Source organism: Antrostomus carolinensis, unplaced genomic scaffold (genome assembly GCF_000700745.2).
Source record: "Antrostomus carolinensis isolate BGI_N321 unplaced genomic scaffold, ASM70074v2 scaffold48685, whole genome shotgun sequence".
NCBI lineage: Eukaryota > Metazoa > Chordata > Aves > Caprimulgiformes > Caprimulgidae > Antrostomus > Antrostomus carolinensis.
The window spans coordinates 1-13,316 of NW_010316644.1; the positions used below are offsets into that span (position 1 = coordinate 1).

Here is a 13,316-nt window from a genome sequence, read left to right on the forward strand (position 1 = left end):
TGCATCCCCCCGGCTGCTGTGAGCGAGCAGGGGCCGCTCTGCTGCTCTGTCCCTGCCCTGCAGACACGGGGCTGCTTCCTGAAGGTTCTTTTTTCCAGGTGACTGTAAAATCGTCTGTAGGAGCTGGATTCTGTAGCAGCCGGAGATGGCAGCGGGTGAGGGCGTCTCCAGCCTGAGCTAGTCCAGGGCAGCGTTAAGAGCTGTAGTAGCAGAGCTCAAGGTTCAGCACTTCCTTGCCTTAATGTCTTGTGGTTACATCTGTGGCTGGACTCCCCTTCCTGAGGGAAGAGGCAGAGAAGGCTGATAAATGTAATCAGTGTAATTGGAATCTGCCTCCATCCCTAGATGTGTACCCAGTGATTGGATCTGGACTGTTGTCCCCACAACTGTCTCTTCAGAGCTGCTTTGCCCCTGCCTCTCAGGGTTCCTGGCTGAGAGAATTGAAGATTAATGTGGAAGTTCAGCATCTCTTGTGTCTGAGTAGCTCAAAGCAGATATTAATATTTGATGTGCAGATTATATGGTAAAAACACCGATATTTTTACAGCTCTGAGGCTAAAGTTCTCTACTTGTGGAGAAAAATAAATATCATTGGTGATACCAGCACAGGGTAGCTGCTGATGTAGGTGATTCCTTCATTCAGAGGGTTTCCAACACAAAAACATCGAAGGTTGGTTTGTGCTGCCATCACCCTGCAACTCACTTGCTTGTGGGTCTGTCCAAACTCACCAGCTTCTTCGGCTGGAAGACACAGCCATGGGTTTTTTTCTTGCCACCAGCTAGTGCAGAATCCACTCTCGTGACATACAGCTGGAAAACCTCCAGAGCTCATTTCTGAGCTCCTCCTTTGTCTGCTTATCAAAGGCCTTGTACAGATGATAAAAAGGGTTCCAAAGCAGTTAGTCAAAGCTTATTTTTCCCAGGTGAGGGTTTGTAGCATTGCTTTGGGCTCAAACAGACTCTTCTGTACTCCTAACCCCTTTATTTTCATCTTCCCTTAGAAAAAGAAAAGGAGCTGTTGGTAAGACATGTCGTGGATCAGAGAAGGCGAGCTGACCATCATAGAGAGATTTTGTGCCAACATCATTAAGGTAAGGAATTAATTTGGTCCCTGGTGGTAGAGAATTGGCAGATTCTTTGGGGTTCAGAGTGGAACTGTCTCTGCTCTGGAAGTCCAGTGTCACCAGCAAGGTGCTGGCACTGGATGTACATCCCTAAGCAGCATTCGAGGATGGAAAATTACTTAAGCTTCGTCTTGCAAACGAGCAGGGCTGTAGGCAGTGCTTGCCAGTAATGAGCTTATGCTCACAGCCTTCTGTGTTTTGTGCCCTTGCTGATGAAGGCAGGGCATGGGAGGAGGGAGAGGAGCGAGATGGTCAGGTGAGGAGGTTGAGAAATGAAACTGAGTTTCTGGTGAGTAGAATATTAACTCGACCAGTTCCAGGAAAATCATGTCCTTGCTCGGCAGAGTCTCGAGGCTGGTGTGATCTGTGCAGCCCTGATGAGGTCAGTGGAAAGGAATACTCCTCTTAAGTGGGGGAAAGTCTCATGACTTTTTTTTGTTTTCTCTTAATTGTGTCTGTGAAAATGCCCTTGAAATCTGAAATAAAAAATACTTACAATTATGGCAGCATAAAACTGCGTGCGCCCTCCCCCGTGGTTGCAGAGGAGTAGCTGTGGCACTGCTGCTCTCTCCTGAGCACTACAGTTCTCTTGTCATGCAATAGAAACGGGGAGGGCAAAGTTGCTTTTCAGTTTAGGCAATTATCAACACTGCCATGCTTGTTAGAGAGCCTGAACTGGGGTTAACAAAGAGCTAATTAGCACCTTACTCTTTCCAGCTCCAGATTTGAAGCTGGGAGATGTGTGTTGCACTCCTACGAATAGGTGGTGCTGCCAGGAGCAGAGGGACTAAACTCTCTGCCGTGCACGATGCCAGCTTGGCTGTTGGCTTTCCAGTCTGTTGTGTTTCTCTTTATTTTCTAGGCAGGTCCAATGCCCAAACACGTCGCCTTCATCATGGATGGCAATCGCCGTTATGCCCGAAAGTGTCAGGTGGAGAGACAGCAGGGGCATTCACAAGGCTTTGATAAGCTGGCACAGGTGGGGAGGATGTTTGTTGCCTTTAAATTGTGCATCAGAAGTTTGAGCCACGTTCACCAGCTGACTCATTGACCGCTTGACTGGTGTATCGTGTTCCTTGTCTTTGCTGGAGTCAGTCCTGTGCTTGGGGCTGATGTTAGTCATCAGGGTTCCCAGCTTCAGCTCCTCTCTCTCTCTCTCCCTGTTAATTTGCAGAGTCATTCTAATCAGCTATTTTTTCTCCCCGCTCTGTTTTACACTCAATTAAAATATCTGCCTTGCAGATCTTGAAGCTTTTATTTCTGTGAAACAGGGTGACTTTCTTTGAACATGTTTTGAAGGGTACAGTATTCTATAATTTACAGTGCTGTTCTCCAAGAAGTGCTTTCCCTGTCTGGATTAGTCCCGTATCTGTTGTGGATTCACATCCTTAGTGATATTTTCCTCCTGTTCTTTTAAGATGAATCTGAAATGTTCATCAAGTGGGTTTCATTGTCAGCTCTTGATGGCTGTTTCTTTTGATCTGGTGGGAAATGACAGGAAGGTTTTTAACAGCAGAGAAGCTGCATCTTGCTGACCTGTCTGATCATCTGAGTTCTCTTCTCTGACTGTTTTCCATCACATTTTTGTCTCCTTGCAGACACTACGGTGGTGCTTAAATCTGGGTATTCGGGAGGTCACTGTTTATGCCTTTAGTATTGAGAACTTTAAGCGCTCCAAGGAGGAGGTGGATGGGCTGATGGATCTGGCAAGACAGAAATTTAGCCGCCTACTGGAAGAACAGTAAGAATCCTCTCATGTCTGTATCCCACAGGGTGGAACTAAAGCAGAACACGATTGAGAGCTGTTTTACAGGGGTGTTTCAAGTTGTGAAAATGGATTAAATGTAGGAAGCTGTTCTCCACCTTCAGCTGGAGATCTGTATTGAGGGGCTCTGCCTGCCTGGGTGGGAGGTACAGCTCCTGAGCACGTGCAGTCCCCAAACACACCAGATTAATCTGTATCATATGGCTTAAGTTGTACCAATTCCATCCAAACAGTTGGGGCAGTAGAGCTTTCAGATGAGTGTGGCACAATTAGCAATTCCTGCTTAGCACCAGAGTGCTAGGTGCCTTGTCTTCATGAAGTATCAAAGCCTCCTCTTAAATTCTGACAGAAGATTCTTAGCAGACCAGAGTTTAACCTGGCAACGTGCTTTGTGGTAACTTTTAAGTCACTTGTTGGAGAACTAGTTCATGTGTTGTGTGTAGATGGAACTAGTAGACGTTGGAATGAGCAGGGAGAGGTGTTAACAGTCCCTAGTTGCTCAGGGGGTATGTTTGTCTCTCCAAGCCTGACTGGTGCACGGAAAGGGTCCTCATCTGGATGAAGTAAATTTGAAAGGCAGCAAGGGGGACGCAGCTGGAAGAATGGGAGAGGGGAGTGTGTGTGTGCTGGTTGGGAAGACCAGGGTTCTCTGAGCACTGTGATTTAAAGAGGCCATTTCCCTGGTTTCTACCCAATGTGGCCCTTCATCAGGGAGTTTGTACCACCAGAGACACAGCAGGAACCTGCAGGATCCCAAGGAGTGTTCTGTCTGCTCGGAATAATGTTATTAAGTGATTTCCTGTCTCATCTGACATTCACTCCACCACCCACACCCCACCCTCATTGATACATTAATCTTTCCTTACACCAGAAAGTAGTTGTGCTACTCTGTGGGTGACCATTAGTCATCTTAATTTTTTTACTAGCTGGAGGTGCCCAGATTCTATGGTTGTATTTTAAGTTTTCCATATGGATTTTCGTAACTTCAGGTAGGAACACCTCATCTGTGATCACTTTCTAGTCCTTTGGCTATGTCTGTACCTCAGGAAATTGTATGGGGAATGATCAGTTTTCCTTTACTGGAATGGTTTGGGATGATCAAATCTAAGCCAGCTGTGAACACCTGAAAAACATTTGGTCATTGTGGCTTTTCCTAATTCTTAGTTTTGCTAAAGCCATGTCTGCCCCATCCCTGCTGTTTTTCATTTGGTGGAGGTTACGCAAGGCAAACGTGGCACTTTTGCAGTAGAGATCGATGTGTTTGCTGTAGTCCTCACTCTTCTTGTTGGGTGTAGAGAAAACTTGAAGAAGCATGGTGTGTGTATCCGTGTCCTTGGAGACCTGCCACTTCTGCCCTTGGATATTCAGGAGCTGATTGCCCAAGCTGTGCTGGCGACTAGGAACTACAACAAGTAAGTAACACGCGGTTTGAAACAGCTGATACCTCATGTCTTCCCCTTCAACCTGAAGGCTGAGACTTGGCAGATATTACACACCTTTGGTTTTTTTTCTCTTTGTCCTACAAGCACACACAACTGTTGTAGATATTCTTCTCTCTGTCATCTGCTGGACCTTCCTTAGGTTAGTCTTTCACATATTTCTCCTCTTTCCAGATGCTTTCTGAATGTCTGCTTTGCATACACATCAAGACATGAAATCAGCAATGCTGTCAGGGAGATGGCATGGGGGGTGGAACAAGGACTGCTCGAACCCAGGTAACTTGTCATTCTGTGTGAAGCCTGCCTGTCTTACCACCTACGCTTTATTAATAACCTCTCAGAAGCCAAGTGGCTTTTAAACAGATTTCATTAAACCAGTATGAGTGGAGCAAATTACTTAAGAGTTACTATGCAATGTTTGGTTTTTATTATTTCAGTTACTATGGTGATAGATACACAACCAAGACTGAAGAGAAATTAGGTCTGTGTCTTAAGTTAGTTTAAATGTGAAAGCAGATTTTTATGCCACAACAATTGGCTGCTTGGCTGGCAGTCTTTGCTATGAGGTCAAACAACAGATGAATCATGAATACTGAACTGTTCCTCCACCCTGGAGGAGATGGAGTAGTTAGCACTCTGCTCTCTGCTCCAGATGGAAGTCCTCACAGTCGGGTTCCACCACTGGATTATGTTTCAAAGAGCACGGAGGGGGTGCTCTGGGGGCTGAAAGAGCATTTGAAATAGCCTGTGGAGCAGACAGCAGTGTCCATCAGAAGCAAGCTGATGACTGACTGTGGTACAGCTCCATCACCCAGTTTTAATTTGCAGCCCTGTGTTTATCAAAAACCCCTCAGTAATTCTGATTTAGTAGTGCCACCTCCGTCGGGTCAGGAAAGTGATCTTAATAAGATGCATCTGTCTTTCTCAGTGATGTGTCTGAGTCGTTGCTCGATAAGTGTCTGTACACCAACAACTCCCCTGACCCAGACCTCCTGATTCGAACCTCTGGAGAGGTTCGGTTGAGCGATTTCTTGCTCTGGCAGGTAAAGTCTTTGTTTTTTCCTTGAAATATTCCATCTTTGCATCAGAGTATTCTACTGACTCCAGGCATGAGCTGAAACGAGGGCTCCTCAACTCTCTCTGCCAGGGGTTGGGTAACTTTTTGGATGGACCGAGTGCTGGGGCACCTCTGAGGAATCTGTTTCTTGCAGTTCTGTGATTGCCTAAAATACCTTGCAGCACAAGTCTGGAATTGTATCATCCTGAAGACACTTAATAAGAAATCACAAATTAGTCTAGCTGACAGCAGTCAAGGAAATAATGAATTGCTCATCCTTTTGCTCCTCTTCTCACATTTTGGTAATTCCTCTTTTGATGGGTAAATTCCTGTCTTTGATTCATTTAACCTGGCAATGTATTTCCTGGGATGAGGAAATCCCAGGAAGGATTTCTAGATGGTCACGTCAGCTGTAGGTATTGGAGGTGTAACCCTATCATGTACACCTAAGGTACATGCCTGACTTGTCACGGTATCAGAAGTGTATTTGACTTTCATAGTGAGACAAGACCCTGCAAGACAGGTTCTAAGGATGGCAAAGTCAAATCAACGTGACTGGGCTGCTAAGCTAAAACACAGTCAGTTCTTAATGCATATAAAGTTCATGTGTTTTCAGTTAGAGTATCCAAAGCTGCTTCCATTCCTCTCTCTTGTCCTGGGCAATATTGACTTGTTTGTAACCCAGACTTTGCAGGAGAACATTTGAGTCGAGTCACCTAAAGCTCACATTTTGTTTTACATGTACAATTTGGAGCCAAAACCCAATTGCCTTTAAGCAACCACATCAACTGTTCCTATTCCAACTTCTTTAATTGGCAAGTTCGCAGAAGTTGTCTGGCCTGAGTTGCGGTTGCCTACCGAGGCGTCTGCCTCTCCTCCCTGGATTTCTGGGCACATGTATACCCTGGATGGGTGTCCGTGTTGTGAACTAACGTTTCTCTTCCTCCTCTTGGTGGTAGTCCTGGCAGAGGTGCCTCAGAGACTGAACTTGGAACTGGGGAAGTCAGGGCTCTGTCAGTCTGGCTGGCGTGGTGCCCCTCTCCCGTGCTGTGGGTTACAGCAGAAGTGGCAGAGAAGAGCCTGTGCTTGTGTTCCCGTTCTTAGTGCAAATTTCCCTTTGCTAATGAGTGTGTGTCCTGGCATTCCCAAAGCAGGAGGACATTGTGGTTTCAGAATGATTCTCTAATGTCAAAGAAAATGTCCTTTTTTTTTTTTTAATAGAATTTTTAATAGAACAAGTCACTAAGGTTTTCTGCAGCATTACAGTTTTAAGAGTCATGCAGAGTCCTTTTTTAAGGGTTAGATTTTGTCACAGGAACACATTTACCTGAAACTTTAAGGAACTTGATGGCAAAAATAGATTTTAACTTGAAAGCTTGCATCTTTCAGCTCCAGGATATCTTCAGTGCACACCACAACTCTTCGATTCATTAAGCAGTTTAAATGCCATGAGTGGGTAGTAAGGAATATCACAAGATGTCACTTAATGAATGGCTTAAATGTCATGTCCTGATCCTCAATTCATCTGTTATTCCCTTAACTCAGCCTTTGGTAGTCCAGTGTTGCTATTTTAGTTTTGTTATATATCTGTGATGCTTAAGCTATTAAAAATACGTCTGTGCAGACCAGCGTAGCATTAGAAAGAATTCTGCTGGTATTTTTACAGGAATGGATGACAAGTGTCTCAGCATCAAAAACTACTTAGGAAGGCTCTGCACTCTCCAATTTCAAACTCTCCTGGCTGGTATTTATTTCGTTTTCAGTAAAATCTGATAAGACAGCCTAGGTAAAATCTTGGTGGGGATACTGGCATAGTTTGACCAACAGAACTGCATCTTGATGACTTTTTCCCTTGCTAGGTGATTAAATTGTTGGTGATCTTGCTTTCTGCAGACATCCCATTCATGCCTGGTGTTTCAGTCAGTCTTGTGGCCAGAATATTCCTTTTGGAACTTGTGTGAGGCTATCCTTCGGTTCCAGATGAACTACAGTGCTTTACAGGTAAGGGAGATGGAAAGCTCAACACAGCAATGTGCTGGAGATCAGGTGAGAGTGTGCAAAGTGGGAACAAAGGAATTGTTGGTTTAGTGCAGTTAGTTAAGATCTTGTTTCAGGAGCAGCTAATGCCAGATGTGTTGCTCCTCCTGTATCCATGTGGCTTGTTACAACATCTTAGCGTGCGGCCAAACTTTTGGGAATATCAAAAGTATCTGAAGTCACCACTGTCTGTGTTATTCATTGCTCATTCCACCAGCTGGAAGTATCTGTCCCCATTCCCCAGCTGACAGGACAGAACAAGTAAACCCTCCTGATTTGCTACAGGGTAAAATGAGCCTGTTTAACTTAAACCACTTCACCAGTGGCTTAAGCAAAGACTGGTGAGCTCCCTCTGGAATGAGCAGGGAGAATTTGCATGCTTTTCCTCTAACTCTGCTGCTGTTTTTAGGGTTGTAACAAGTGGGTTTAGAGTTTCCTTTCTGGGAACTGAAGTGAAGCTGCCTGAGCTGTGAGACTGTGGACAAGTGTCCTCTTTCTTGTGGGTCCAGATGTGCCTACTGAAGAGATTGTTACTATTGCTCCTTGTCATTGTTCCTCTCTTCTTAGATTTGTTGTTGTGAACTCTCCCTGCCCTGGTTCAGATAAATCTGGCTAATTTAGTAATCTGGCTATTTTTAAGAAAAACAAGTTTGGCAGCTGGAGCTCTCAATGGGGAAATCTGGGGAGGAGCAGCTTGTAGCACAGAGACACCATAACTGGCAGAAGGAGGAACTCAGTGTGATGACCCCGACCTCCACTGTATCTGGTTGCTGAGTATGTCTGTTCCTTAATTACTTGGGTCCTCTGTTTTTAACGACAGGCATTATATTGCCCTTTTCTAACTTCAGGGACCTTGCTTGTCTTTGGGAGTTGTTAGATTATACAGTCATGGTTATGGGCAAATTTAATCAGGTGCAATCAGTCTGGAAGCATACAAATTCTCCATGTCCTTAACCTCTTTTATTCCTGTTTCTGCCCCAAGTCTGCCCTTTTCCTACCAGCAATTCATTGTGTTAATACAACTAATGGCAATTTACCTTCTGCATGAAGAGGAAAGCAAAAAAGGCAGTAGTGTTTGTCACTGACATTGGCTTTGCCTCTGTCTTGAACAGTAAGGTCACTGTTCCAACTTTGCTCCTAGTGCTGTTTTCTGATGGGTAACAAATGCTGCTGCTGTTCCTAGCTAGTCTCATCTTTTAGTTCTCATTTGTGGCTCTGTGTGTTTGTGTTATGCTATTATCAAGGTTTGTTATCATCCAGATTTGTTCTTTGGTCAGTTTTCTTGCTGTAAGACCCACTTTGCAGTATACGAGGCTGCCCTTTTTTTTTAAAGGGATGCAGTTGTGCAGGAGGGAGGACTTCTCACTCAAAGGAACGGCTGAGATTTAGGTTTGAAATAGGTGAACTTGAAAGCCAAAAGTATCTGGAGCTCTTGAAACAAAGTGGTGGTGGAAAGGTTGCTTGTCAGTGAGGATGGTGGGGATGGCTAGGAGGTTGACCTGCTGAGAAGCCAGAATATATGACAGCAGCTGTGTCTGCTTTGGGAGAACATTTCTGCATTCAGGATGCTGGAGGTGGTTATGGTGTGGATAGGCAGCTGGATGGAAGGTTTGACAAGGTACAGAAAAAAAAAAAATTGATTTTTGAGGTATTTGATAAAAGATGTCCTCCTTCCATCAGCTCAAACAGCAGCACCTTCAATAGCTGTTTTCATTTAGCCTGCTGCTCAAGGGAGTCTGCGAGCTGGTTGTTGCTCACCACTTAGTCCCAGAATCAGCTATAACCTGCTTTGGATACACGGGAGACCGAGGGAGAGAATTCAGCTGGTGGTTGGCAAGTCTGCCCCATGGAAGTGCTCATGCAGAGTCTTTTCTGGTGAACAGACAGAGTTTCACTTTGGCCAAGGGTGGAACAGGCTGATGATCTTTGCATTTCAAATAAGCAGAGCTACAGCAGTGGAGGGCTCTCAATTCGGTGGGCTTTCTGTAGCTAGGGATATTTCTTCTCTCGTTCCCAGCACAACAAAAGCTAATTTACAGTGCTAGAGCATAGACTTGGGTGAAGGGAAAGTGTGGTGAACAGTGAGTCACGCTCTCATTAGTGTAATTATTTCTTCTTGCTCATTTGAAAGGCCAGCACTCCCTAAGTGTGTGTGTGTGTGTGTGTGTGTGTGTCAGGTTACGTCACAGTGACCAGTTCTACTCATTTAAAAATTAAAGCTTAATATTCCTGCATGCAGGTGTGTTTTTTGCGGTTGGAGGCCGCAGGCTAGGGTATGTGCAGCAAGAAGAAATCCAAACGTGATGTTCTGCAAAAATATTTCAAATACTTGAAGGGTAGGCAAGGATAGCTACTGCCTTTACCTTTCTCCTGCCCATCCTGCTGTGTCTCAAGCCGGTACATTATTAGATTGCAGGCATTTGGGAACACTGAGCTCACTCTTGCTTTTTTTGTTGAAGCTGATTAGCTCAAGACCTGATCATCAGCTCAAAGAATTGCCCCATAAATCATTGTTCTGAATCCCCTAAAACCTTTCAGCTGCCATGTGAATAGGATCAAAGTTTCTGTGATGACACTGGCGAGGACAGCTTGTGTGCACATCTGTGGTTTGAAGGTCCCTTTGTACACTATTCCTTTGCGATTCAGATATCTGAGGGTTTCTTTTTTTTACAATTTGTCATGACCTTTATCTATTTTAACTAGGAGTTAATGCTGGGAGTGGACTTGTGTCTTGGGGAGAAGATCCAGATGGATATCCTTGTATCTTTTTTTTTTAATAACCAATCAAGCAGGCTCCTCAAAGTGGAGGAGGTGCACAGAGAGCCACCCTTCATTTAACCTGCAGATTGATGACTGAGCAGAGGCTATTCCTTCCATAACCTGTGCTGCTTTGCAGCTGTACGACAGATGAGCTGAAAGGCCTGGTAAAGTGCTAATGCTCTGCTGCTTTTCACTCTTAGAAGGCCAGAGATTCCTACATGGAGGAAAGGAGACGACAACAGATGGAAAGGGATCAGGCTTACGTGACAAAGAAACTGCAGCAGGAGGGGTTTGCGTCCCACGGAGACTCTCAGCGCCGACGGACACTGTTGCAGAGATGCACTGCCATGCGGGAAGAGAGAATCCAGGGCTTTCTACAGGCACTAGAGCACAAGAGAGTGGACTTCTTTGAAAGATTGTGTACGGTGTCTGCATGACACAGGTGCTAGGTTGTTCTTGGGAAGACAATTTTTAACTGTGTTAGAGGGAACAGCGGCTGCGCAGAGGAATTGACTCGCTGTGGTTCTGCAGTGGGGATGCAGGGCTGCTATAGGACTTTACGTCCCTGCTCGCCCTGTGTGTGCAGGGACAGAGTACTGTGAACCTTTCTAGGTCTGTGAATGCTGCTGAGGAAGGTAATGCCGTCCTTCTGTCTCACCTCCCTGCCCCTGACTGTGGAGAATACATGCACCCCGTCGTATCTCCGCTGCTTGGTACTTTACAGGTGACAAGAAGTTATCTAACATGAGCCTCCAGTTCTGTTTGACTCCTCAGGAACTGGCCCAGACAAACCAATTCAGTCCTGTTCAATCAGTCTGGATTTGAATTCTTTCCATGGCTTTGCACTAGGGAATCTTCTGTTGAGATTTCCTCTGCTGACCCATAAGGGGAGCCTTGCTTTCTGTAGGGAGAAGATTATTCCTGGTGTGGAAGGGAGTCCTGTGCCGAGTGGTGGCAGAGATATTCCCCACTGCCTACTTCATGATAACATCTTGTCTTTTCCCCACGTTACTCTGCTGGTTTTGATGTATCTGCTCTTGGCTTCTGGAGAGCTAAAGTGAGGTGTTGTCACCCTTGCTGTAAAGAAAGAAAATCCCTTCTGAGCAGTGCGTGTGGGGAAAACCCAGATGCCCAAGATGCTGATGTTGGAACAAGACTGAGCTTAGGAAAGTGGTTCCGAGCAGGCAAGGGGAAAGGATTGGTTGGGAATTAACTTCATGGGTTAAAAAGAATAAGAAGTTAGCTAAAACCAGGTGATGGATCCAGTATGCCAAATCCCTCTGAGACCTCTCTAGAGCTATAACTTATTTCCAGGGAATAAGGATGGGCTTAGTTCAGGAAGACAGTAGCCAAAAACCAACCTCTGACCCCAGCCAAAATGGTTTAGAAGGGCTTTCTGGCTGATTTTAAGGGGAGTGGCTGGAGCAGCTGCGGAGTGTTGTTTCTTCTCAATTTTCCATCGGCAGGGAGATGGACTAGCTAATTTCCAAGATTGTTTTTGTCTCTTAATTCCTCCTGGTCTCCGTCCCCATGGTCAAAATAACAGAAAATGTCTTGATTTTTTGTTTCTAACGCACATACAGGTGCAGCAGTACCAGCTATTGCTGTTTTTAAAGTGTTCCTTTTTACCTGCAGGTGAAAATTAGAAAACACAGATTTAAAAGGAATTTGTAAGTGCTGCCAACTCAGCACTTTGAGCCTGATTGTGAAGAGGATAACTACATTGTCAAATCATGAATAAAGCATATTCATACTAAACTTATTTAAAAAATCAGCTGAACATTTAAAAGTACATAGATTTATACTAAATTGGCATCCAGGGCTAATATTGTTTAACCTGTGACAGACTCCTCATCTGATTCCTGTTAGACTGGAAATGATTTGAAGGTTGTGTTCTTTTTAGAGTCTAGTGTGAGCAATTTGCTGATACCCCAAGGCTCGGCCGAATGAAGCTCCGTGCACAACCTCCTCTTGCGTAAGTAGCAAAGAGTAGCTCGGATAAAAGCGTGCCAAGGTGATGGGAGCTGTTGATTTAAACTTCTTTTGCTGTATTTTATTTTCTCTGTCTTCAGGAAATTGTCTATGGAAATAGTTTACTCTCCATGAGATGGAGCACTCTCCAGTCTGCTTTGCCAGGCTGATGGGGAGACTTGTCTTCTGCCTGAGAATGGATTTTTTACGTTAAAAACCCCAACATTTTCAGTTGTGTGATGATGAGGTGACCAAAGCTACAGTGGTGGTTTTCCACAAAGCAGTAGTACTGTTGCAGGTGTGGTAATTGAAGGGATCTGGTTTACTACTTGAAAAAAAGGGAAAGTTTTAATCCCTTTTAGGAAAGCTGTAGTAGGGGAGGAGAGAAAGTCAGTCCTTCAGGCAGTGGGGAAAGTCAGTGTTACCCGACTCTCTATTCCACCTGCATCAGTTATTCCAGTAAAATACCAATTTTCCTTGTAAGCCTTGCTTCATTAGAGGGTGGGCATAAGTTACACAAACTCAGTGAATCTTAAAGTGACAGTTGTGGAAATAGAGCTACAGGCTTCTTCCAGCGAGAATCCAACTTCCTAAATTCATTTATATGGTGGAGATATGAAAAAAAAAATCAGCAGGACTGGAAAAATGGGGTGTTCTGGCATTTTGAAAAAGCCTGAGAGATCACCTGGGGAGGGAAGGAGGGAGTGTGCTCCTTGGGGTGTTTTTTCTGGATGAGGTTCAGTGAAAAGGTTAAAAGTTTGGGGCACTTTGGGTGAGGTTTGTAGCCAACAGGCTGTGCCTGGATGCAGGTGTGAAAAATGGCCTTTTTATTTTATTTATTTATTTTTTTTTTTCCTGGAAGGAGCCCAACTTTACAACTCACTCAGTGGGCACCTGTATGAATTTCTGAATTTAGTGTAAATTTTCTTGCATTTTGATTTTTTTCACTTTTCTTTTGGCGCTGCCTCCACCTCTCCCTCACCTCTCCGGCTGTAACTCCCCATTTCCCTGGTTTTTAACAGGAAAAAGCACTTGATTACCCAGAGCCACCCAGCACCCTGGGGTGGGGTGGGGGTGCCATTCCCGGTACCCGCGGAGGTGCTGAACGAACAGCTCCGCTGCCTTACGCGCTGCTCCGCGCACCATTGCGCGGGAAGCAGGGG

General features: G+C 44.9%; 1 protein-coding gene across 3 annotated transcripts; it reads left to right on the forward strand.

The window, feature by feature from the left end:
- The first annotated feature begins 1,005 nt into the window (after nt 1-1,005).
- On the forward strand, nt 1,006-10,895 carry DHDDS (dehydrodolichyl diphosphate synthase subunit). Of its 3 annotated transcripts, XM_010168324.1 has the most exons (8): nt 1,006-1,091; nt 1,987-2,103; nt 2,723-2,865; nt 4,185-4,301; nt 4,503-4,604; nt 5,257-5,371; nt 7,279-7,386; nt 10,383-10,895. In XM_010168324.1, exons 1-8 carry the CDS (start codon nt 1,029-1,031, stop codon nt 10,617-10,619), a joined length of 1,002 nt encoding a protein of 333 aa, XP_010166626.1. In that variant the 5' UTR covers nt 1,006-1,028; the 3' UTR covers nt 10,620-10,895. The 3 variants fall into 3 exon arrangements, with proteins under 3 accessions (XP_010166626.1, XP_010166627.1, XP_010166628.1); XM_010168325.1 differs by lacking the exon at nt 4,503-4,604 and having other exon boundaries at nt 1,013-1,091; XM_010168326.1 differs by lacking the exon at nt 4,185-4,301 and having other exon boundaries at nt 1,013-1,091.
- Nucleotides 10,896-13,316: the final 2,421 nt, after the last annotated feature.

Bases quoted from the DNA above. Each gene is read 5' to 3' on its own strand.
- DHDDS (XM_010168324.1), top strand. From the start codon at position 1,029: ATGTCGTGGATCAGAGAAGGCGAGCTGACCATCATAGAGAGATTTTGT. The intron at 1,092-1,986 runs GTAAGGAATTAA...TTTATTTTCTAG, and splicing joins TTTGTGCCAACATCATTAAG to GCAGGTCCAATGCCCAAACA. The intron at 2,104-2,722 runs GTGGGGAGGATG...GTCTCCTTGCAG, and splicing joins GCTTTGATAAGCTGGCACAG to ACACTACGGTGGTGCTTAAA.